General features: G+C 36.6%; 2 protein-coding genes across 3 annotated transcripts in view; both read left to right on the top strand.

Annotated features, from left to right (window-relative positions):
- The window catches only part of LOC138321320 (uncharacterized), a 167,670-nt gene that overhangs the window by 105,417 nt on the left and 34,338 nt on the right, over positions 1-27,915 (top strand). The window lies entirely within an intron of this gene.
- On the top strand, positions 62-8,260 carry LOC138322477 (uncharacterized). 2 transcript variants are annotated; one of them, XM_069266503.1, is made up of 7 exons: positions 62-142; positions 1,240-1,363; positions 2,062-2,191; positions 2,333-2,459; positions 2,625-2,724; positions 6,091-6,580; positions 7,092-8,260. In XM_069266503.1, exons 2-6 carry the CDS (start codon positions 1,255-1,257, stop codon positions 6,288-6,290), a joined length of 666 nt encoding a protein of 221 aa, XP_069122604.1. In that variant the 5' UTR covers positions 62-142; positions 1,240-1,254; the 3' UTR covers positions 6,291-6,580; positions 7,092-8,260. The 2 variants fall into 2 exon arrangements, with proteins under 2 accessions (XP_069122604.1, XP_069122605.1); XM_069266504.1 differs by lacking the exon at positions 62-142 and adding an exon at positions 244-341.

The following is a 27,915-nucleotide window of genomic DNA, read 5'->3' as shown; positions in this document are numbered from 1 at the left end:
GTAACATAGTTCACGTGACATTACGAGGCTATCACGTGTACTCGATATCTATTATATATACATGTATATCCCTCGCTGAGGTTTGCTTTGAGCTTGTTCAAGGGTGGATGCTATTTAGGAACCAACGTCAGATTAGTCACAGGTATGGTTTTAACAATATTATCATTTTCATATATAATCATATATGAATATGAAATAATCTTTTATCGCTGTATCAAAACCGTCATTAAAACCCTTATTAAGTTTCATCTTGTTTAAAGATTAACCCATGTCATTTAAGAAAACGCCGGATTGTGTTTGTAAAGAAAACTGGAGTACCAGGAGAAAACATGTCCAGTTGTGTAAGAGTCAGTTTTCCTGGACAACTAGCACCTTATCCAGTTAAGTTAAAAGTCTATGACAATAAATGAATAGTTTTTTATCACATAATCCGCCTGATATCCAGTGATTTCGCCCGTATAATATTTTTGCGCATGTCACTAGTGTAATATGACCTGGAGTCATTTTCATTGGCTGGAAATTCACTGTGAGGTCAGACAGAAACAATAAAATGACGTCCAGAAAAATGACGTGACGTCAGAATTACGAGGACGGCGGGAAAAAATGGCGGCCTCTGCTGGATTTTCGGAAACATTTTGACGTGAAATTCTTTGTTATGTAGGTTTTTGTAGTTATGTGATAGAAACTATCTTAAATTTGTGTTCATTTCATATGAGATTTTATGAAACTCGTCTGGAAGTTTTAATTTTTTCTCGCCAAGGCTCGCAAAAATAAAAAAAAAACCTTTTAGACTCTTTTCATTAAATCTCGTATGAAATGAACAGTCATGTAAGATTCTATATATATGTCAGCTTATTAATTGTTATGTAACTAAAACAAAAGTATTTACGAATTGTTTATGTATCAGCATGTTCATCACTTAAACACCTTTACCTTTATTTAATCCAATTAATCGAATATCGAAAATTAAAATTATTGGGTCTTGAAAGCTTTATATGTTAATTTTGATGCAACGTGTTATAGACTAATCAGGTTTCTCCATACGGTAAGACTGTTACCGTGTTACATTTGATTTGTTTTTAAATATAGTACAGTGATCAAGTAAAAGATAAGATCATTTATAGAAATCCCAATGTTGTCATCTCACTGAGATATATTCTACATCCATCAGTATGAAATAACTTAAATACATGTGCACACTCATAATCCAAAAAGTTTGAATTTCATTTATTTTTACAGATAACTTGCTAAACTATGTCAGCTTATATCTCGAACACACCACACAACGAAGGCGTTCTCAATGGGTTGAGGATTGGAGACTTAGTGAAATTTCAGGGAGGGGCTCACTGGGGAGTTTATGTAGGTATGTAAAATTTTACAAACTAAAAACTTGAGTGTTTTGATAAAAGACACTTTTCCTGTAAATGTCAATCGATGCGAATTGATGTTTCTGATGTGTCATTTTTCGGCGATGTGGTCAGTGTGTTCTGATTAGTAAACATGTAAAAGTGATTGTAAGTTTTTTTATTTATCTATAATGTACACGAATGTAATTGAATGGGACATAAGCTAATATAATCAGTTCCAAATCACTCACACATTAACACATAGGGGGATTTTTCTCTTATCCCGAACAGGAATTACCGCAATTTTACTGGTGTGAGATTTGTCTATCTCACCTTAGGGAAAAGACAAATTACACGAGATCTATGCAAGTGCTAACATAGGGTAAGAGAACAAGAATCATTCACCCTCTTTCGATTGAGACAGAAGATCTCAACCCTCGGGAAAAGATTCTTAAGCTGTCAAACACTCGGCACAGCCTCGTGTTTGACAACTTCATAATCTTACTCCTCGGGTTGAGATTCTCCAAATGGGATGAAAGATTCTATTAGTCTTAACGAGAGTTAAGATGGTTGACATTTGTAGAGTATAACGAGAATTTCCCTCTTTGGCGAAAGGTGTTTCACTCAAAACACTACCTCATGGGTCACAGTAAAAAAAATGTTCGAAACAATTTCTGTCCAGACTGAAAGTCAGAAGAGTTTTTTTCCATTGTAGGAGATGAAAGTATTGTTCATCTGAAAGGATCTGGTGGGCAATTCACATACAAGACTGTGGTGAAGGAGAATTTCTGGAAGGTCGCTGATGGCTGTAAAGCTGAAAAGACCAACAATAACGATGATTTCAGGTGATCATAATATCAATTAAATCAATTTAATTATTTTATGAAGCACATGGAGTTATCAATAATACCCAACAATTATATTTGCAAATGTGTCATCTCGATATCTTAATTTATTAAAATTAAATTTTGTCTTCGTTATTCCAGGCGGCCTCGACCTTCTCATGAAATCAAAAGACAAGCTCATGCTTTGGTGGGGAGCCGAGACAATACGTGGAAAAACAGTGAAGAGTTTGCTTTCTCTCTACGATATGGAAAGGAATCATTCGACCAGGTAAATGCAATGAGATAGATACCCGGTTATAAATAACAATAAAAGTAAAATAAAAAAAAGTTATAAAATATATTGGCGATCTTTGAAAACTTCAAGTTCAACTAAAGTGCTTCAAGAGGTCAGTGTTTTTGAAACTTTTGTCAAACTGGACATGTGTTTTTCCAGAGAACCCGACAACACAATTTAAAAGTTCTAAAGGAGTTGACAATTGGAGACATAGTAGAATTTCAGAGAGTGCTGTTTAAGCATTATGGAATTTATGTAGGTAAGTACTAGCAGTAAATAATACACACCAAAACACGATGATAGTTTTGACTTATTGATAAATGCTGTAAACGTACTTATTTTAACGCTTTTCGAAACGCCATTTCATGTACAACACTAACGTTTGCAAAAGGGTTTCTCTGGTATTGAACCACTGAAATGCGCTTATCTATATCCGCGCTAATAACTAATTATTGGGATTTTTTTTCGTTTGCGCTAAAATTTGACTTAATATGTACACACAAAATAAATACGCTTACAGTAAGTGTTCCTTTAACGTAACTTTAACACAAATCAAAAGACTAAAAATAATAGAAAGTAGTCATTTACTTTGGTGTACTGGACTACAGATTGGGAATGACTACGTCGCAGAACACATATACAATATATTACCATAGAATACAGTTCAATACACTCGTTTTTGTTATCACACTATTGCTACTGAATTAAGAAATGCCATAACCTTCATTCTGAAAAACTAATAAATTTTTTGGGGGAACATTTCTTATTGAATCAATCACATATAAAAGTTACAATTTTCTAAATGCTCTCCATGAATACATGTATCACAGATACAATATATGTTAATAAAGTTAAAATAATACTTTATTCTAAAATAAGCTAGATACTTTCCAATTTCTGTCGGTTCTTGTTTGCTGCGTTTGGGGTAAGCATATAGGTCGAATACTGATCAATTGCTATGTAATTTCTAATAAATGTCCTACATATTTCACAATTTGGAATATTATCATATTGTCGCATTAAAGATATATATTTTTTAACCAATAATATGTATACATTTAGACCTGTCAATTGAATGTTTTCTACCAGATAAATAGGAAAATAACAGGATTTCTTTCTAATACAACATTATATTTAAGATTAGCAGAATTTATTAGACCTGCCCAGAGTGCTTGGCTATGTGGACAATTCCAGAAAAGTTGTAATATTGTTTCAGATGCCCCACTACAAAAACTACATTCCTGATGTTCTAAAAGATTATGTTTTAAAAGCATAGAATTTGTGAAGAAGATTCTAAATTGTAAAGTTTGTAATTTTGAGTCCTTTGTCTCCTGAAATGGAGTAGCATGAATGCTTTCCCATTGATCTTTACTAATGTAAACATCTAAACCAACATGGCATTTTTCATGAGTTTGCTGAGGTTTTCAAGTATTCTGATCTGTTTTAAATTATCATGTAAAACATTTTCAATATTTTTGCCATAGTTCTATACCATTCTCCAGTCTCTAGGTATTGCGCTAATGATACTATTTTAACACATAAAATTGATATTTACATGATATTTCTGAACAAGATTATTAACAGACATAATATTTCCGTTTTCGTCTATAATGTCGTTAAAATAGAAAACGCCTTCATTGCATAATATTTTTGAATTTTTTTTTCTATTAACTTTTATTTCTTTATTGAACATAGAGGCTGGGAGAGAGAACAACTTCTGGGGCTGCTGGGGGGATGTCGTACAGATTTCCGCAAATAGACAAAATTTCACTCCAAAACTTTCCAAAATTGTGCCTTTTTATAACTTCATCTAGACCCCATTTTGTTAAGCTCCATATTCTCCAAAATGATCAATTTCATCAATTAATAATTATTTCCAATCTGCGTAATTATTTGTGTCTAAGCATTTTTTTATCCAGATAAGTTTTAAAGATTTGCTGTAAGAAAAAATATCCGGAACTTTTAGACCGCCGTCATTATAGTCACCAATTAAAAGATTTCGCTTAAGCTTGTCAACTTAACTATTCCATAAAAAAAATGAAAAAATAATACTTGAAATTTCTTTAGGATCTTAAAATGTGAACTAGGAATTACAGTTAATATTTGTACAATAATGGGAAATGCTAAAGTTTTGATAACAGTCACTCTCCCAATAAAAGACAGGTTTCTAAAATACCAATCTGAGAGAAGAGATTCGATAGATTTCAATTTGTCAGTAAAATTATCTTCATAAAATGTTTTCTTTTGATAAATTATATTCAACCCCTAAAAGTTTGAATTTCCCTTGATGATTCCATGAAAGATTATGTTCTGTTTCAATTTCCTCCCCAAGAATGCCAAACCTGTAGTTTTAATTAGTACTTATGCCCGAACAAGTTACTTACTGAGTTTAATAATTTTTTTCTTCTAAATATTTTAGTTGTGTTGTGTTTAAAATGTCTAATGTGCCTTTAAATGAATATATGCAGTCAAGCTATGAAGTCATACTGACATCTGAAATTTGTTTTCATACTTTCGCAGTGATATATGTTTATAAAACATCATGCGTATTTGTGAATGTCAATAATTTTTACAGCTTAAGTCATCAAAATGAATTTTGTTCATCAAAAATTAATTCAGATTAACGAAATTTATAACATATTACAAAAATAAGTTTTGTTATACAAATAATCTTTCAGTGGACAAAAGTCATTACGAAATTCAATTTTGTGAACACAAAATTGAATTCTGTCGTAACAAAATCACTTTCGTCTTACAAAAATGTTGGTTTTTTTTTTCTTAATTTCCGTAATGACAAAAATAAATTTTGTTAAACAAAATTATCTTTCAGTGGACAAAAATCATTTTTGTTATTACAAATTTCATTTTTGTGGACAGAAGTCATTTTCGTCTCGACAGAATTCATTTCTTCTCGACAGAATTCATTTTCATCAGTTAAGTATGCAAATGAGTCCATGTTTGACCTTTACTTGTAGGCTGCTAACCGCTTAGAGTTCACTCATTCTTTGGCGAAGTGTAACCAGACTTGGAAGTTGTGATACTGAGCGAATATTTATTGATTATGTGCGTAAGCATTACGCTTATGACAATACATGTGCATTTCCCTTGAAAGACTATTTTCTATACAGTGTCCATTTCTGTATGTACGCATTATGTAATGACATATTGGTTTATTGGTTTAACACCGTGTGCGCGTGCCATACCAACGGCCACTTTGTCGAATGAAAGGCCACGTTACACAATCGTGATGAAACAGTTTAATTGCATAAATCCATATTTGGATTCAGTGAAAAAATTGGTTTTTGTAACTCAAAATTGAATTTTGTGTTCAATTTTCATTTTTGTCAAACAAAACTCAGTTTCGTCCACAAAAATGAATTTTGTAATGACAGAAATGAATTTTGTATAGATATTGAATTTTATGGTCGATTTTCACTTTAGTCTGACAAAACTCACAAAAATTTTTGTCACAAAAATGAATTTTGTGTGCTGGAAGATAATTTTGTAAGACGAAAATGATTTTTTTTATGACGGAATTCAATTTTGTTAACAGAAAATTTATTTTGATTACAAAAAGATAAAGTCCCAATCGGCGTCATAGTTTAAATGTAATGATTATCTACAGGGAACGAAGATGTGATCCACTTGACAGGAGTCGAAAACGGCTGGTTCTCTGGTGTACAATTTATTGGCAAGGGTATGGTGAAAATGGAAAACTTCTGGGACGTCGCTAAAGGAGGAATGGCTAAAAAGCACAACAATCAAGACGACGTCAGGCAATTCAATATTATGCATACCCATGTATATCATTCTTGGAGTGACTAATTAGTGAAGCAAGGCTAAACGTAGCATCACCAATAACAATGTCAACTAAATAACGTTTTATGCATATTTGTATCTTATTGCTAAACGTTAGTCAGTTAACCTGAATATTTCAGCTGGTATAACACTGTTATTAAACATGTATATTACTTTTCAGACAGCCTCGGCCTTCCTTCTTAATCGGAAGAGAAGCTAGGGCTTTAGTTGGAACGGTGGAAGATATGCACTTTTTGACGAACAACTGTGAACACTTTGCTTCCAAACTAAGATATGGCAAGAAATTTTCCGCACAGGTAAAATTAATCAAAATTACATGCATAATTGAACAATAAATCACAAACAATATATACGAATCTTTTTAGAAAGTGTTAACGTTTGAGAATCATCTTTAAAATAAAATTAAAAGTGCTAAAGTGCAGGCTCCTCATGAATGTAAATTCGTCGGTATTTATTAAGGAAGTAAGGCACTGCATATGTAACATAGGACCAATCACATGTACATTTTCTAGACGGACGATACCAATGTTAATATATAATACATACTTGATAACTTTGATTTTTATTTAATTGTTAATGATAAGACCTATTTTACAATAGTGGAAATAAAGACAATCACAATGATAAGAAAGAATGTTTACATTTCCGTTGCATCGCCATGGGAAATACAGTCCAAATTTTAATATTATACTTCTTGCGTTTAAACCGCGCATTAAGTATAAGTATTTATCCCAAAGTAGATATAAAAATCATTGCAGTTCATTTTATACTTATAATTATGATGCCCTTTCTGTTACTTATTTTCAGGGTATGTTGGGTACAGTAGCAATAGGTGGCGCTGCTGCACTAACTCTGGGTGGAATTCCTGGATTAGGCCTAGTTATGGCTGGTGGATTGTTATTGGGTTCGGTGATAAGAAACCAACATGATAATGAAACTAATCACAGCCAACCTTTATATGAACGTGAACGTGAACGTGACCTTTTTGAGTATACAAGTTTCATGCATCGTTAAGGCCAACGGTTCTACTGTTGAATATTTTCTTTTACCGCACTTCAATTACTTAAATGTTTACTTGATACAAAAAGGAAATGGTCTTTTCCCACAGACCCACTTCTGAAGTGACTAAATCTATTTTTAGCATTCTTCCACGAATAATATTGATTGAATGCCATAGTCAGGGGTTTATGAATAGCTGTTCTTCAAGTTCAAAATAAAAAGGTCTCGAAAAAAAGATTAAAAAAAAATATCCTTGGTGATTATTTTGTACCGTATATTTTTATTTGGTGTATATTCTTATTACGCATTAATTAAGCAATGCGTATCGGTGATGTTTCTACGATCAGTAGAACCGGTTTGTAATTTGTCAACTTAGCCAAAGCAGAATGCATAGCCTACTTATCCTGCAACTGCCCCACATACTGACAGATAACTACTGCCGGATAAACTTGTGATTTATCCGTCAATACGATCACGTGAATCTGTTCCATATCTGACGGTACCTTTTCTAACTTGACCCAGAATTTTAACCTTCCGGTGAATGAAACGTCATTCAATCCCGCTAAAAAGTGACGTCACATTCACCGAAATTACGTCATCTTTACGATATCGAGAAATTCGTACGGCGGTGCCGTCTTTTTCTTGGCTCATAGCAAAGGTATGTATTGTAAAGTAATTCTTTGACGTTTTTTGAGTATTTTTATATTGTTCCAGTGATATTACACACTGTTTAAAATCACTGGTACTGTTTGCAAATGCGATTATGTATTTCCCACGGAAGTAAAAAGGAGTACACTCTCATTCGGTTTAGTGAATGAATCTTTTCCTCCGCATCAAAGAACCGTCTCGCTTCGAGCGAAACCAAGTAAATAAAGTTGAATTACATATTTCCATATATGTAGGTGTTTTTTATCGTAAATATTGGATAGTTTCCCAACATTTTCGTTCATTTTTTGAGTGGGCGTTTCAATGGAGGGTTCTTTTCAACAACAACGACAGTTGTGTAGTGAAAATTGCCCAGGGATGTCAAGCGTCCCGAAGACCCCTGACCGGACACTACCGGAAGTGACGTTGGGGCTCCCGCTTGAGCCCCAGTTCCAGACCTAGCCCCAACCGAAACGGACGTGTGAGTTGTTGACCACCCCTGTATTGGAGCTATTTGGAGCCAGACACAGCCCAACGATGGCGTCTACGCTTGCTGTCGAGCCCGCGACGCGGAGTAGGTGAGCCAGTCATTCAGCGGACTGTGTTACATTCAGTTTTCACAACATTGGCGACGAGGATAAACTGGTCGGGGACGACTATGTGTGAACCACGTGCGCGGTAGCACGTCGTAGTAGCACACACGTGTACCCCAAGGATTAGTATATTGCGAGTTGGTACTGTTGTTTATTGTATAGGTTTATTTTTTCATTAATATTTACAAAGCAACCATTTTTCGGCCCTGTATTTTATATTTCGTTTTTTTATGCTAAATTAATTTTGGAAGGTGAATATTTAGTGGCATCTCAGAGCGAGACTCGCACTGGGTTCTTCCGCTAATATACTTCCTGTTTCCGGTTGCTATATATTCAGCTGATATTGTTTACATTTTGACATATCTAATCGTGATTGCTGTGATACTATGATATTGTAGTATCATTTAGCTTTTGTGCTCATATTTTACTGGTTGGTTTTCTAAATTGAATGAACTGTTTATAATAAGAAAGGTGTGATATTCACATATTTCTTGTTTAAATTTCTGTCGGCGTCGATCAGATTTTGACTTGTATTTATTCTATATATATATATTTTTTTTTATCAAACCATCCAGTAACACGCATCACTCACTAGGGGTAATTTTGTATTTGTTTATACTTGACATTGAGTTTATATTTTTCAGGTTTGTATGAAATAAAACAATATACACTTGTATACTCTGTCGGTACCGATAGCAGTTATACTTCTATACAGTGTTATATTTTATTTTTAGTACAATTAAATTTATATTCGAGTTACCATTATAAGAATTGGATAATTTGTTTGTCGATGTCGACATCAAATTTACTTACAGTATCTGTGATCGGTTTCGATTACAGTTATTTTTCCCACATCTTGTCAATATAAGAAGGGGAGGAGTGTGAGGTGTCATAGGTTATTGGAGCATTCCAGCACTCTACTCTGTACCTTGCACATAATTCCTGGGATATTGTCTTTATATATTTTTGGGTTAAACTTCAATATATATATATCAGTCAGCATGGCTAGAAGACCGCCCCCAGTCTATCCATTACGAATCAATTTCTGCCAGGAGGAGTATTTTCATATACTTCCCTATGTTGGTAAAAATGTGGCAAAGCAGATCAGTAGGTTTAAGGACCTCTACGGCAACATTACACCGAAGTCCCTGTCACAGATACCCAATGTGAACATCAAAAGGTCATTGTTTGACCTGATTGACTTTACACTAAACCCTAAACTATTTGGTCTCGATGTCGAACCAGGTATTAGAACAACATCCAAGACTTTTGCGGAGAGGGTAAATGCTGTATCAGATAGCTGGGAAAACAATGCACAGCGACAGAGCAAAAGTCGAAAAGTGTGGGATGTGACAGATGAGTGTACACACCGTGACAACCGTTCATTCAGAAAATCCACCAAGCCGACAAGCAAGTACTATCTCGACAGCGAGGATAATTCATCATCACGTATGTCACACTCACGTCGACATACATCCAGACGATTCCAGTCACCTCCAGTCTCCACTAGACGGTCTAGTCGAGTGGATTCATCTCACTCAGATTCGGACTCGGACAGGGACAGATGCTATCGCTATTCGCACAGAAGGCCAGATAGCGATAGTGATGATGATGTTGATTATGGTCGGAGATCGACCAAATCTAACAACTGGGACAAACGCTATAGGGGCAGAAGGCTACGTCGGGATACGACGCCATCTGATAGCGATAGTGATGATGATGTTGATTATGGTCGGAGATCGACCAAATCTCGCAACGGGGATAAACGCTATATGTGCAGATGGCCACGTTGGGATACGACGCCATCTGATAGCGATAGTGATATTGATTGTGGTCGGAGATCGACCAAATCTCAGAGAAGTGTCCATCCGCCGACTTTACCTAAGGCATTGAAATTCAATGGGACCTCTGATTGGTTATTTTTCAAACAGAAGTTTACCAGATATGCGGATAATGCGGGATTGAGCAACCGAGCACGCAAAGATGCATTGTATAGAGCCTTGGCCGGTAAGGCTAGGGATTTCTACAGATCAGTAATGAAAAGGGTTGACAAGATTTCCTATAGAAGACTCCTCCGTGAATTTGACTGCCGGTTTAAATCGGATGAATCACCAGGAACCGCACAGACCAAGTTTCAGCTTGCGGAGCAACGCAAAGATGAAGACCTATATGATTGGGGGGATAGGATCCTGTCACTAGCATCAAAGGCATTTCGTGATCGACCTGAAGTGTATGTTGAGAACAAAGCAATATTCCATTTTTGCATTGGCTGTAGAGATCAAGAGGCTGCATTGTATGCAGGCACGGGTAAACATAAATCCCTTGATAAGGTAATAGATGCGATGGATAAACTTGAGGACAACTGGTCATCTTCAACAACATCTTCCAGTGAGGATGAAGAGACTCCATATCCTTCAGCAAAAGAGGTCAAATCACGACACAGCTATCTACGCCACGGTGATGTGACAAAAACTAAATTGCAGTCCTCCATGAAACGGATGACGGGTCATGAGAGATGCTTGCCTGCACGAGAGGATAAATTAACCAAAGCTGTGGATACAATGATTACCAAGATCCCTACTATCCTCGACAAGTCAGGGCGCAATGCAAAGAATGGCCGGAGTTGGTCATCTGCACCAGCAGGACAGGGTTATGGATCTGGCCAGCCCCGATATTCTAGTAAAGAATATCCCAGTAAGATGGGATACAAACCAAAGTTATCAACTGTTGACGAGCTCAAAGTTGAAAATATTATTGTGGATCGTTCCATGGTAGATTTCACAGGAAATGGTTCAGAGATTGACTCAAGACTCTCACCAAGTTCAAAACTGATGTTAAAAGAACAGTCTAAGAGAATTGCAGAACACACTGGTGTCAGTGATATGTGCAGGATCAGTGTCTCTCCAGAGGAAGTTGCTCACTCCCGGAGTCGGTGGCTAAAGTACACGGCCAGATATATCAACTAATTCCCAAACATTTACATACGTTTTGGAGTCCCTCACATCTGAAGAAATTGGTGGGGGAGGAGAAAAAGGAGGTGATTATGTCTGATAGTCCCAGTCCAACTCTGATGAAATTGGTAGGGGGGGAAGTGAAGGATGTCATTATTCCTAAGGACACTCGAGTAAAGGCCAGTGAGGTGGTCAGCCTACCTGGTGAGGTACAGGATCATGGAAAGGAGATCATGATTCCTGTGGACATTCAAGGAACAGTCATCCTTAAGGTAAATAGGCCTGGATATGTTCAGGGTTATGAAACTGTCATTCAGAGGTTGGTAGCTCTTGTGGCACCCTTTTCTATGAAAACCACGAGTGCAAACCCAGAGCCGGTGTCGGCTTTATTCCTGCAAAAGGGTCCACCAATTATGTTAGGATATCCAATGATTCTATTACAAAAGAATCCGGCTGCACTTCTTGATGACTTAGATGGCTCATATGTCCTTGATATCGAGCCTCCTTTCTCCAACATACCAGAGGGACCCCCAGAGATATCACGCCAGATTGTCGATGTCGGAATGGCAGAGCCCTTTACTATGGAGGCCTCGGGACCAAGAAGGGTTGTTGAGCTGCAGACATTTCTGTGTACTCTCAATGCTAGTTTAGCTAGAGTTTCCCCAGCTTCCTCTGACATCTCGATGGATAAGACTTCATGTCCAAGCCCTGTCTGGGCCAAAGAACCACAAAACCTAAATATGGCTCACCAGGAAGCTGTGTCGCATTCCCGAGGGCGGGAACACAGATTAGATCCTGCGGTAGCAGTGACCTTGGTCTTAAGACAAGGTCAGGTTCAGCAGACTGAGGGAAGACTGATCAGTTGTTATCAGCAGGGATCGCCTGAGTATCTGGGATCAAAGCCTGAACAGAACAAAACAAAGGAGTGTTTGGAACCCTTGTCTACGCAACAAGGTAATAGGAATTGCTATATCCCCTTGAAAGGATCCAAGAAGGACTGCTTGGATTTGACAGCAGCGTTAAGGCCTCAAGTGGCAATTCGTGATTACCTTAATCACATCAACCAATACCGACTGATTTCCCAGGCAACAAAGGTACGAAGGAAAGCCATGATCACTGTATGTCGGACCCTGGACGAACCAATACCTGATTGGGTCATCCCTGACCTGGTGGACAGTGCAAAGGCCCTAACGCACTGGCAATACCCGACGGTGACCACCACAGCTGAGCCAAATACGGCAGTAACGGAGCTTAGGGAGACTTATGGGTCAACCATCTCTCAGTCAGCCCGTTTGTCATCGGTACACGATGACATATGTTTCCACCCTGAATATGGTGGGGTATTACCAGAAGAGGAAATGGAGGACTATCTACCTTGTGGCAGCCCTTTCCCTAGAGCCAAGACCTGTGGTAGACTTTGGTTATCAGAAACCACATTGGTACAGGACATAAAGGATTCCCTTGAGGCTGGGTACCGCCCGAGGGTATCGGGAGGAGTAGCGGTGTTCTGTGACCTTAACAACTACCCTACCAAAGTTGAGATCTCCCAGACCAACAGGGGGGGTTTCCACAGGGACGTTGGAGCCTACCTAAATGGGCCGTTGTCATCTGAAGATAATCACTCTATCCTGAGGCTGTCAAAGCAGCCAGGGGTTAAAGTCTCAAGTGAAGTCGGTATCGACCTAGCAGTGACTTTCCCGGATCTCCAGTATAAGTGGGAACGTGAACCACAGGTTATCCAGCCCTACCAAGTTATGAGGTTGCCCCTTCCGGTACTGTGTGACCTAGTTCCCCCATGGCAGTTTGCATACCTGTACACCCTAAGGTCCGAGACTGAGCTTACACTACCAAGCCCGAAGATACCATGTCACTGCCTCAGCGGAACCGGTTTGGCAGTTCAAACATTGCAGAGACGGTTCATAAACACCTACTGTAGTATGTCTGGAAGGACCAACCCTTACCATCACAATGGCACTCATTGTCGGACCCTGTGGGTCATTGCCTGGGGTCAGCTTGTCCGGGAAATGGACTTAACTTACTCCCGGGTAACTCGAGGGCACCCATACAGTAACCCATATCTGTTGGGCTATGCAGCTCAGCGGATAGCAGAGATCCTCAGGGACCTCGACATGGAAGTCGTCCTAGGACTGACAGATGAGAATCCTTCTCGTCTGTCTGACTAGGGTGACCAGCTCATTCCCAACCCCGGAGACGGTGGTTCCCTGACGCCCGAAACGGTAACAATAGGGTATCTCTGGACCGATAACGGCCCAGCCAGATGTATCACTCGAACCGGTGCCGGTTCACTGAAACAGAAATCCCAGGACTCCTTTGATCCCTGGACCTACCACCAAGTCCCAAATATAAAGTGGGGAGGAATGTAGTGAAAATTGCCCAGGGATGTCAAGCGTCCCGAAGACCCCTGACCGGACACTACCGGAAGTGACGTTGGGGCTCCCGCTTGAGCCCCAGTTCCAGACCTAGCCCCAACCGAAACGGACGTGTGAGTTGTTGACCACCCCTGTATTGGAGCTATTTGGAGCCAGACACAGCCCAACGATGGCGTCTACGCTTGCTGTCGACCCGCGACGCGGAGTAGGTGAGCCAGTCATTCAGCGGACTGTGTTACATTCGGTTTTCACAACAGTCCGATCTTACGTCTTCCATCTTCCCCGAGAATGTATTAAAGCATGGTGAAAATAGCATGTGGTAATATATCCACTTATCACGATAATGTATGCGTTTATTCCGACATTTCTCACCAAAACCATCATATATGTACCATGTATACATCTTACATATATTATTATATAGGTGTATGTTTGTGTGTGTACAGATCGAAGTTTTTAAAAGAACTGGGTACATTCACTGGCATGTCACGCCTAAATTCCAAACTAGAAAATCAAGATGTCCGTCTGCAGAGTGAGACTGTTTTTGACCTACCTTTGAAAGTAATTTACTAGTACATTATACATGATCCAAATTAGTGATGAAAACCACTATATGTAGTTCACGCACCGTTTTTTACCTCTCATATGTGGTGTCTATTAAAATGTAGGACTCTTGTCATTTGAAATAGAAATACAATGTATGTATTCACACATGTGAACAGTTTTGTGCCTTAGTTTGTGGTTGCTGTATTTTGGATTAGACACAGAAAGAATATACATGTAGATTAATGAATTTTTTTTTCATATTAACAGCACTCTTCCATCAAAAAGTCTAGAATACAATAATGACATTTGTGCATACATAGATTTTTTGCATATGCTGTAATATCTGCCATGTGTTCTTTCTGCACCCTAGGCTCTGGAAATAAAACTGTTACATTCAACTTACCATCACTCAATGTATTTTTAATGCTTATCCTACTTGTAATAGTTTAAATTATTTATGTGACGCCAAATCTTACATGGATTGACTTGTACCTTCAGGAAAGAAACTATTGCCAAAATTGACCTAAACGGGGGAGAACCTACACTGTATGTTACCTATGTTATGTACAGGTTATGATAGTAGAAATGTGTATATTAATACAAGTACATTTAAAGGATTTGTGCAGCCAATTTTTGTTTTTGTTTTTTTTTTTTTTTGTTTTTTGTAATACGTCAGGATATTGCTTTGGATGAATGAAAAATTAAGTCCCACCCAACGAATCGCCTATCTTTTAGCGCTATCGGTTGGTTTTGGTCGTGATTTACGGGTAGTGTCGACTACGGTTCAGAGATAATGAGCTAGGTGGTCACGTGGTCTTGTGATGTCAGAGTAGTCCGCGGCTACACAAGGTAAGCCTAGTACTATACATGTATACAGCATATATACGTATACGTTAGATCTACAATTTGAGTTTTTCGAGTAAATGGTTATTCTAGCTTTATGATGTAGATATTTACAGTTTCAAAACATTCCATTTACACCACTTAAAAAATTCAGACAAGCATATATCTAACTTTAGATTAGATAATCAGTCCAGTTTGATAGCGATATCAAAATGATGTTCGGATCAGTCTGGACTGAGACAAAATTTAGCATGAATATATCTAGAATCCGTGTTTTTATTTCAAACTTCTTCTATAACGATGCAAACACGGCACAGTTTTTGAGTAAAAATAAAATGTGGACGGTTATCAGTTATGTGATATTGGAGTAACAGTACCGAACTTATACCGAAAATAATATGTATATCTATATTGTTGCCTTTGAAACTTTATCCATAACGCTTACTAAAAAGCAGAAATATATCAATGGTATTTCTGATATATGTTCCTAAATCACAGTTTAAGTGTAGATTTAAATTCATTATTTCAAAATTAAACTAAATCCTTAAAATAGTATATTCATTGTCGACCGTTTTGTATATCATACCGAGATTTAATAGTATGATAGATGAACATTTATCGTATAATCAAAAAAGTAACCACATAAAGTGTTGAAAATTGAAATTACTTGTATACAGGCATTATAAATAGATAAAATATCTTGTACCTTTTTAAAAAGTAATCATTAAAAAATCTTTGATCGACTTTTCCTGTGACCGTCGATGTAAGTGATAGCACATCAGTTCTAGTACAGCTATAAGCCACGGACTATTGTGACGTCACACGATTTAGAGCTAAAAAATTTGACCTCGATAACGGCGGTTTACAGGTTATTCCGGTCGCGCGCGGCACGGAGAGGTTTCTACATGAACTGAAATTATCATTTTTGACTGCACAAATCCTTTAACAAGATGTTGTTAACATATGTTGTTAACATAGTATTACTTTATTCACTCAAAATACATTAACTGACATAAGTTTGACGTTCTGTCAATAATAATTAACATAAGCATAGTGTTTTAATGTAAATAAATGGATTTCTATGAAGATAGTGTTGGTATGCGAGACGTCAATCTCCTACACGTACATGTGCCGTGGTCGAAGCAGATACATATACATAAATGTACATGTGTATTATGAAGACATCAGTATGGGTAAACCACAGGGACCTGGCACGATTTTTTTTAAACTAACAGTATACATATATATATATATTATAGTATCAAGGGTATGAACTCGGCGATCGAGAAAAACGGACCTATTTTTTTAAAACCGTGATTATTTTAAAAAATGGGTTCTATAAAATACTGACGGATATATTACCTTAAAGAGAAATAATTTATCTTTCCATTAAGTGCTTGATGAACAAAATTGGCCAAGTATTGACGAAGTTATGACTTGATGAATTGGGAAATTTACGAAAAATATGCTAGGTAGACATTTCCCTGTCCGGTCGAAATGTCGTCTCGGCTCTAATGGGTACCTCAAAAACCAAGCCAAAATCACAAAATCTACGCTTGTGGTGGTAAACAGTACCCATAATTGTGTTCATCTACAATCTCCGTTGGAGATGTCATAACCCGTACTTTGTAGAAACTCCATTTAAACATCGTGTAGCTCACTTACTTTAACCGTCACCGCCATGTTCATTTGTTCTTCGGAACGCTTTTCGAGTTTACACATAAGCACAACATAACATAATTTGCATAATGTAGTCACGATATGTAAAGTCGAGAAGCGTTCCGAGAGAAAAATGAACATGGCGGTGACGGTTAAAGTAAGTGAGCTACACGATGTTTAAATGGAGTTTCTACAAAGTACGGGACATGACACCTCCAAAGGAGATTGTGGATGAACACAGTTATGGGTACTGTTTACCACCACAAGCGTAGATTTTGTAATTTTGTTTTGGTTTTTGAGGTACCCATTAGAGCCGAGACGACATTTCGACCGGACAGGGAAATGTCTACCTAGCATATTTTTCGTAAATTTCCCGATTCATCAAGCCATAACTTCGTCAATACTTGGCCAATTTTGTTCCTCAAGCACTCAATGGAAAGATAAATTATTTCTCTTTAAGGTAAGATATCCGTCAATGTCGTATAGGACCCATTTATTAAAATAATCACGGTTTTAAAAAAATAGGTCCGTTTTTCTCGACCGCCGAGTTCATACCCTTGATACTATAATATATATATATATGTATACTATTGGTTAAAATTTTCGTGCCAGGTCCCTGTGGGATTAAAAAATAAATTGATCTATTTCACTGAAAACGGCAACTTTTTAGTGCTAGAATTAAACTAAAAACGTTTACAAACAAATAAGTTATGTAGACGTTACATTTGTACCTGTCAAATTACAGTCAACAGTAATACAGGGTGTATATGTAAAGTACTACCTACAAAATGTACGCGTAAATTGTATATTACGGCGATATCATCATACCGCCAATTATCACGTAACCGGAGACTTTGAGTCGGTAGTTTTTGCACTAAATTTAACTTGACAGTTAACAATATTCTTTCATGTGCTTTAAGCAACAGTTCAATCGTAACTCACATATACCTCTAACGTTTCGTAATTAACGTGTTTTACGCGAAAGATCGACTGACATTAACTACTATACAATGCTCTGTCCATGTAAACCGGAAGTTGCTTTACTCCGTGGCGCCACTATCGCTTTACAAAGGGAGATAACAAAAAAAGTTATGTGGATACGTCTTATTGGTGCGAGATAACTAGGATTTAAAGGGCCACTACCTTTCCGAAACGGCTTTTAATTTTTAAAATAGGAATGTAAAACGAGATCAATAATTTTGTAAAGTCGCAGAAGTTATTAACTATACGTTTACTAGCACACTTATCGTCACCTTCAGAACTGTTTAATTAGAATAAATAAAATGTTAATTTTCATAACGCGGGTCGTTTTATGTTTCCCGCCGTCGTCCTAAATGCCGCGCGGTAGTTGACTATCACTGCGCCACACGGCAAAACAGCGAAATGAATCTCCACTGTTATCGTACATTAGACAGGAAATCTTGCATATGTTTGGTGTTGTAACCTCATCTTAAGCCATCGATATATATTTTCTTTTGGTATTAATGTTTTTAAGAAACCTTTAAATTTTGCTCCGGAAAGGTAGTGGGCCTTTAACTGTCCCATATACTGACAGATAAACTTTTATCCGACAATACGAAATGCTTTTTCCATCAATATGATCACGTGAATTTGTTCCACATCTGACGAAACTTTTTCTAACTTTATCCAGAACTTTAACCTTCCGGTGAATGAAACGTCTTTCACTCCCGCTAAAAAGTGACGTCAAATTCACCGGAATAACGTCATTTTTACGATATCAAAAAAAATATCACTTGGCGGTTTCGTCTTTTTCTTGGCTCATAACAAAGGTAAGTATTGTAAAATGAATAGAATTACTGGTACTGTTTGCGAATGAGCTTATATTTCCCACGGTAGTAATAAACACAAAATGTTGTAAAATCCGCATCCTCGATGCTCCAGGAGTTCCGGTCACATATATTTTTACATGTCGAAAATCCGATCGTGAAATACAAACCAATGTTTTAATATACAAAAAGATTTTGGATTGATAGGTTTGGTTTTTTTTTTCAAAACTAGGGATCCATACAAGTGGGTATCTTTTTCACCTTAACATTTAAATATTTTTGCTATAGTGCAATATTAAAAACATGGTTTATGTTATTGATAATTGAATTGATACTATCAACAGCTTCACAAGAAGAGTTTTGACCATGAATCTAGCTCGTCATATTACCCTAACATCCATCCACTTGAAGTAAACACAAATAAGACAAAAATTGTTATTTTTTCAAAGAGGAAGTCTCGAACTCGTCCTCATTTCACATTATTTAACAAAGAGATTGAAATTGTAGATTCGTTTTCTTATATAGGAATATTGATGAATTACAATGGGAGTTTTCATAAAACGAAATTGAAACTGTTGGATCAGTCAAGAAAAGCTATGTTTGCTGTTTACAAGAAAATAAGAAACATCCCTCTTCCTATTGATCTCCAGTTAAAAGTATATGATTCCCTTGTTTTACCAATATTGATGTACTCAGTAGAAGTATGGGGTCACGAAAATATTACAGCTATAGAAAAGCTTCATTTACAGTTTTGTAAACGTATACTCGGCGTAAGGAAAAGTACGTGTAATTACATGGTATATGGTGAATTAGGGAGATTCCCTCACTATATAGAGGTTAAAAACAGAATTATTATGTTCTGGCATAAATTGATTACTACTGATAATCTTTCAAGTAATATATATAAGTTGATGTTAAACTTGCAAACAAATAATATCATGGAATTCAAATGGATGCAAAATGTTAAAAACATTTTTGAAGAAACTGGTTTGAATTATATATGGGACTTCCAGAATGTATGTACATATTATAGAGAATATTTGAAATCTATCGTAAAACAAAGGTTACAAGATCAATTTGTACAAAAATGGTTTAATGATATAGAGAATTCATCAAGAGGTCGTACTTATTCTATTTCTAAAAGCAATTTTGAATTTGAAAAGTATCTTGTGAAACTAAAGCCAATAGATAGACAAATCATCATAAAATTCAGAACCTCGAACATGCACTTACCTATAGAAACTGGAAGATGGACCGGGACCCCTGAAGTAAATAGAACTTGTAATCTATGTTTTACTGATATTGGAAACGAATATCATTATTTGTTTCAATGCAGAAATGAAATGGTGAAACGTTTACGAGAAATGTATATACCAAGTTACTATTATAGAAACCATAGTGTTATCAAAATGAAAGGCCTGTTTACTATATGTAACATTACTGTTCTGACAGATATATGTAAGTTTTTGAAAAATTTGAAAAACTATTGATTGAGCATGTACATCACTAATACATATTGTAATGCACTGTTGCGCTATGGGCCCAATACACTTGTATGTTTATATTATGTATAGTGACCTCCTGTTACATACTTGTATGTCTGAGAGTGAAATAAAATCTGAAAATCTGAAATCCACGTTTCCCACTCGTGTACAACCAGAGTTTTCTCGTTAGAGGTTCCGGCATGTTGTTTTAGCTTTTGTTTCCCATACACGCGCACTTTTATACTGCTTAAGGACAGTAATTATATATGTATCTTGGGCGATTAGTTTTGCAGTTTTTATATGATATTTTATTTTTATCGGTAACATGTCAATTTCATATATATAATTTGCAATGATAAGTGTATTTTAGACATATATAAATTCTTGAATGAATTTATTTATTTTCAGTTTGAAATTGTATCATGTTATTTATAACTTAAACACGTCTATATATCTTTAAGGGGCCACGGTGGCAGAGTAGTTAAGATGTCCCGATATATTACCACACCTCTGGGATGCGAGTTCGAATCCCATTTGGGGTAGTTGCCATGTACTGATGGTCGGTGGTTTTTCTCCGGGTACTCCGGCTTTCCTCCACCAACAAACCTAGCACATCCTTACATGATCCTGGCTGTTACTAGGACGTTAAACTACTAAAACCCAAACCGTCTATAATTTATCAAGCAATGTACGCTACTTTTAGTTTGGGAGTTCTATGAAACAGTTCACGGGTAGATAACACTAAGCCAATGTTCAATGTAGATGACACTCAGTATATAGGTATATAGATAAAGAGTTTTTATCTCTCCTTCTCAACTAGATATGTAACTTTTACACTTAAGGAGTATTTTCGTCCTTTTTTTACACATTATTTAACTTTAGTTCACTATTACTATTTAAGTAAACAAATGGTAACGTTTCCATTTCTAATATGTAACTTGCAGTGATAAGTGAATGTGAACACGTCTTGAATAACAGTGTTGTATGAAATAAACTATCCAGTGTCAAATGTTCACTATTTTGTAATGTCTTGCTATAGCCTCGAGAGTGGATTAAGTCGCTAACGTTGGTAGGTACACAGCCTTGCTGACATACCTTAGTCCTTGCGATTGAACAAAGATATGATTAAAAATCCCACCACAACAGCAGCCCCTCCAATAAGTATCGTTGCTATCGCAGTGTCCGCCTAAAACGGAATAAATTTATAATCATGACCTGCGCCAGGTTGTTCAAACAATGATTAGGTTAATCACAGTTTACAGTAACAATAAAAATTCTTCCTGTTTACAAGACATTTATGTTCATAACAATTTTTCGTGTTCCAAAACTGCTTAATATCAACAATCAATGCTCAGACCATTTGCTCTTCATCGTATCGAATATGCAAATTTATTATTTTTAGATATACGTGTTTTGGTTATATCTAGTCGCACAAAACCAACAAATATCAACCATACCTGCTCAGACAATGTCCTATCGAAGATAATAAGCAAAGTGTTCAAAATTGTTATATAAAACATTGTACTCCATTACTTTCACAGCAAAGGCCTCTCCACGATTTCGCTGGTCGGACAGGGAAAGATACATGTACCTGAAACTCTACAATGTATTCATACAGGATGTTTTATAAAAATATGTTGTCAAATTCATAATATCAAGCACATGGATTTAAACTGAAAACAAAGGTCTGAATAATTTAAATCCAGGTACTAAAGAAATAAAACCGCTGAACAAAGCATCTACTCTACCATGGTGACAATTTTTATAAAAGACAATTATTTGTTTTCGTTTGAGCAACTTGGAACACATATATCGACGACTGCTTATATATGTATAAAGCACATACTGTTTGGTTTATGAATTTGTCATATGGCGTTTTTTATTGCATTCTGTCATTCTGGTAATATTCGCAATTTACCTGGAGACTGGAACAAAACGTAACATATTCTTGAGACGCCATAATGACGTCAACCTTTCTATCAGAAGTAAATATTCTTTTTTTTTTATTCTAAACAAAACCTTTATGTTGCATATCTTGCTATTTTGAAATATGATTCCCATTGCTCATGTTTGGCAGCGTTGTAAATATTTTGAAAATGTAACATAATTTATGGGACACCATGTTCTATAAATCAAAATTACCTAGCTAACTACATCGAAGAATTTTTCTATCTTTACCATGGCTTTGTTGTAATGTACTCCCGATACAGAAAAAATTACCCACCATCAACTGCGTTACCAAGGGCTTGATCTCCCTAATCTTAATACCTAATAGCTTCTCAATACAATTTTATTCCAAGTGCAAAGGCATATAGGTTGACAAAATACATATACAATAAATCAAAGTTAAATTCAATATGGCGGAGAACAAAAGCTTCTATTGGTATCTTTTTGAACAGATGCGATATATCAGTCGACTAGGTAACACGTTAGAGAATATTTAGAATGTTCAATTACAGGCGTTTGGCTCTATAACCGTTTTGTCTATATATATGGGTGTGTCTAATACTGTGTCATTATCACATATATAGAGAGAAAAATGTCTATAGAACCAAACGCCTGTGCTTCAATGTGCTATTTTTATTCATAAACATGAACGAGTTCAGAAACGTCAGAGACATCACATTCTGGTATACTGTTCCATATTATACAGTTTAAGTATGGGGTTGAGGGATATAGCAAGTTTCTAGTTTCCCGAGACTTGTCTATTTCCCGAGGCTTTCTATTCTATAATAAACATGACTTTACTTCATATATGGTTATGGGCCGATAGACCCGTTTAATTCATTTGCTTTTGGTTTGACAGGAGAATCTCAATTCAGGGGGAGGGGGTTAAAATTCAAATACGAGGCTGAAAGACTCCAATCCCGAGGGTTGATATCTCCTGTCTCACCCTAAAGGGAAATTATTTTTTTCTTACCCAATGTGAGCACGCGCAAAGATCTCGTGTTACTTGTCTTAACCTTAGGGTGAGATAGAAAAATCTCACACCGGTAAAATTGCGAATAATCTTAATTGTCACCGTTTCATTGTTTCGAAGAATACTTTCATCATGAGACATGTTAATATTGTATTATGATCTTTCAAGAAAAAGCGTAACTCGTTGGCATGCATATATTTAATTTAATCGTCATATTTTCACGCCTGCAAATAAATAGTTATAACACTGACTGAATAATGTTGGTCAAAACGTAACTCATCTACAACTTAGTATAACTCTTGACATTGAAAATCAATCTGATGTTTAGCGTCATGCTCGTTACTTTTTTCTTTGGCTTATGAGATAATAAAAGCCTGTAGCTAGGGCACCATAGACTCCACCAAAGACAACAGCGGCACTGCCTAGTAATATTGATCCTAGAATACGCTGGAATGGAAATAATTAAAGTAAAGCAAATATGGAACATTCCCTCAAGGCATAAGAAAACAATGCTGCACGTTATAGCAGATTTGCCAAATGTTGTATTCCTCTCGTACTTCGACTCTAAATTCTACAGATTTGTTTAAAATGATCTACTTAATATGGATATCATACTTCAATGTTTTTAGATAGAAACACAGTCGATGATTCAGATGTTCTTTACCAATTATATAAAAGTTATGAAATATTTGGAGTTATGAATTCTCTCCATTGTGAAAAGCTATCGATTGTGACTTAATTATTTTGTTGACATACACACACAATGCGTCACAAAGAATACCTCCATGCAAAGACGGAATAAATACATTGTAGTATATATAATCCTTACAAATTCTCTTAGTAATGACGGCCAATTTATCGATCTAAACACGCACCTGTGTGGACATATCTTCGCCATATCTCAGTTTGGAAGCAAATAGTTCACAGTTGTTCTACAAAAAGTGCATGTAAACTATTTCCCAAACCCAATTCAGTGCATCTCTTCGGATTGCCTTTGCAGATCGAGATGAGCTGAAAAACGTATAAGCCATTTAAAAAAAAATCTAGTTACTACGCTATGTGAAGCAAAAGGTCATAATTCACAAAGTATGTACCGTAAAGTCGTTTATTTCGTGGGTCAAAATTTTAGCAGTTTGACTTGGAGTGTATTATGAATAATTCAACCGATTCTTAATACTTCATGATCCAAAATATCGCGACCCAGACGATAGTCCGCAAAACCGCGAAAATAAAATACATTTTTGATAACATAAACATGGCACAATTCTACGGTATTTTGATTACCGTTAGTTCCTGTCTAAACGATGCCTCTAACTCTAGTAGAGAGGACATTTTTACGGTACATGTGTGCTCGTTCGTTACCACGAATAATATATACAATGTATATGTACGAGACAACTTACAATATCTTGTCTTTTTCATTGTCCTTTTTTGCCTTGCAACCAGAAGCGACTTTCCAGAAGTTGTCAATCTTTACTGTCGCGCTACCACTAAACGAAATACCAGAGAACCAGCCCTTACCAGGTGCTGTCAGATGGACTATGTTTTCTTCTCCTGATAATGTAAAATTTAGTAACAGGCACCTCAAATAATCCTATTGACATTTTACAGAGAAAATTCTTATCTTATGCAAATTAGAGGCCTTTGATAAGCGTAGATTTTGTGATTTTGGCTTGGTTTTTGAGGTACCCATTAGAGCCGAGACGACATTTCGACCGGACAGGGAAATGTCTACCTAGCATATTTTTAGCAAATTTCCCGATTCATCAAGCCATAACTTCGTCAATACTTGGCCAATTTTATTGATCAAGCACTCAATGGAAAGATAAATTATTTCTTTTTAAGGTAAGATATCCGTCAATGATGTATAGAACCCATTTATCAAAATAATCACGGTTTCAAGAAAATAGGTCCGTTTTTCTCGACCGCCGAGTTCATACCCTTGATACTATAATATATATATATGTATACTGTTAGTTAAAAAAATTGTGACGTTACAGATTTCTATTTGCGCGAACTTGAGACACCCCATTCTTGTTTGTGAGTTTGTGTTGTTGTTTATATTTCGTTTACCTTTGAATACGTATTTTCAATGAATTTCATTTCTCACATGCAAACATAGATTATATTAAACTTATTCATATTTTACGATACTTACAGAGTTAGATCTATCAGACGACTTTAAAATTGCGCACTTCGCAACTTCCCGTCTTGCGTCTTGAGTTCCAGTATGTGTTAATGCACAAAATGATGACGTCATGCTGTATTTTTTTCTTCAGCACAATAAAAGCCCCCCGTTTCAAAAGTATGCTACACAACAGCACGTATACCGGCAGTTAGAATCAGTTATCATATGATTCTCTCAAGTAGGCCTAATACTGCCTGGTCTAGGGCAACACCAATCGGAACTCCTCGGGCATTCTCTAAAGAATACATTTTATCTCGTTTACGGAAAGTGCCGAAGGTTCCCGATTGGGGCAACACACTCATGGCGCCTGAGGCTATATAAATTGCATGCATTAAAAGCCTCGTGACGTCACAGCGTTAACAAAATTGAAATTCAGACATCTTTAATTGAAAAGAGATATCTGTATTTGAATTAAAGATATTTCTATATCGTGTTTAATTAGAGATATCTCTATTTTAAATAGATATATCTTTAATATCTTCTAATGTCAGACTTAAGAGATCAAGAAAAGAACCCAGAAACATATACATTTACAACAAAGCCAACTGGAAACAAATTAGACAAGATTTAAATGAACTGCATGTATCACTAGAGCAACAAACAAATGAAACTGCGGACTCATTATGGAACAAATTCAAATCTACACTACACAATTCAGTGGAAAAGAACATACCCCAAAAACACTTGACATACAAACATAAACTTCCATGGATAACAAACTCTCTACGTAGACTCATACAAAACACTAAAAGCAGAGGTACAAAAACAGATACGAAATGCATACCGTTCTTACTTAGAAAAAATGATTAAAGATCTCCCTACAGACGAGCAAACCACCCCAACAACACACAAACGATATAACCCTAAGAAATTATTTAGCTACATCAAAACAACTCGAAAAGAAAACACTGATATTACAGCCCTACGTGAAGATGGTCAATTCGTAACAGACACCACCACAAAAGCAAATGTTCTCAAACAGCGTTCACAACAGAACAAAACCATCACATACCAAACAAAGGCCAATCACCACACCCCATTATGCCTCAAATACACATAACATGCTTGGGAATTACAAAACTCTTAGAAAACATAAACCCACATAAAGCTTCAGGGTTAGCAGACCAAATACATGGAAAAATACTCAAAGAACTAAAAGACGTAACAGCACCCATTCTCACAAAAATATTCACAACATCTCTCACCACAGGAAAACTACCACATGACTGGAAGCATGCTCATGTTCACCCTATATATAAAAAAGGAGACAAACACAACCCTACAAATTATAGACCAGTCTCACTCACCTCAATTTCATGCAAACTCATGGAACATATTATAACAAGCTCTACAATGAAACACCTCGAAAACAATAACATTCCCTATGATTTACAACATGGATTCAGAGCGTCACCTTTATACATGAATTAACACAAAACCATAACAACAACAAACAAACAGGCATTATCATCATGGACTTTGCCAAAGCATTTGACAAAGTCCCGCACCATCGCCTACAATACAAACTCAAATATTACAGTACTACAGGACAAACACTTACATGGATTATAGACTTCTTATCACCGCATCCAAACAGTTGTACTTGAAGGGAAACAATCAGAAAAAATACCAGTTACGTCAGGAGTACCTCAAGGAACCTGTTTGGGCTCTTCCTCATATACATAAACGACTTCCCAGAATACATCAAACACAGCACCCTCAGACTCTTTGCAGATGACAGCATATTATACAAAATCATACATAACACACAAGATGCACTCAAATTACAAGAAGATCTAGATGCAGCAGGTAGGTGGGAGGAAGATTGGTTAATGTCCTTTCACCCGGACGAGTGTAACGTCCTTAGCATCTAAAACAAACGCACAAAGACCAATCATACATACACACTCCATGACCACAAATTACAACAAGTAACATCTTGTAAATACCTAGGAATCACAATACAAAATAACTTACGATGGGTCACGCACATCAACAACATAACAGCCAATGCTAACAAGACACTGGGATTCTTGAAACGAAACCTACAGATGAACTCACAACATATAAAAGAACATGCGTACAAAGCCATAGTCAGACCCAAACTGGAGTACTGCTCCTCTGTATGGGACCCCCACCAGACAAATCAAATTATGCAAATCGAAAAAAACAACACCGCAGAGCAGCACGCTACACAACAAGCAGATACCATAACACAAGTTCAGTACAAGACATGATGGAAAACCTCAACTGGACCTCACTACAAACACGCAGAACAAGAACACGTTTAATTTTATTTTATAAAATCATACACCATCATGTGGCATAGCCCGAGATACTCTGGCCCTGACACCAGACTTAGACATTATGACAGATAGATGTCTGGTTTAGGGCCCCTAAACCAGACATTTATCTGTCATAATGTCTAAGTCTGGTGTCTGGGCCAGAGTATCTCGGGCTACATGTGGCAATAAACTACATGTATAGTCAAATTCTTAATCTGGCAGACTTCAGGACTAGACAGTCACGCCCATTCACATATAGACATATAGCTGCCACCAAGGACATATTCAAACACTCATTGTTTCCACACACAATTAAACAATGGAACATCCTACCGGTAGCT

The sequence above is a fragment of the Argopecten irradians genome, chromosome 4 (genome assembly GCF_041381155.1).
Source record: "Argopecten irradians isolate NY chromosome 4, Ai_NY, whole genome shotgun sequence".
Lineage (NCBI taxonomy): Eukaryota > Metazoa > Mollusca > Bivalvia > Pectinida > Pectinidae > Argopecten > Argopecten irradians.
The sequence above is the reverse complement of the archived record's forward strand: the minus strand, read 5'-3'. Positions and strand labels throughout refer to the sequence as shown.

Excerpts from the sequence above, each read along its gene's own strand:
- LOC138322477 (XM_069266503.1), top strand. The coding sequence starts at position 1,255 with ATGTCAGCTTATATCTCGAACACACCACACAACGAAGGCGTTCTCAAT. Across the intron at positions 2,192-2,332 it reads AACAATAACGATGATTTCAG|GCGGCCTCGACCTTCTCATG; the intron begins GTGATCATAATA and ends TCGTTATTCCAG. Across the intron at positions 2,725-6,090 it reads GCATTATGGAATTTATGTAG|GGAACGAAGATGTGATCCAC; the intron begins GTAAGTACTAGC and ends GATTATCTACAG.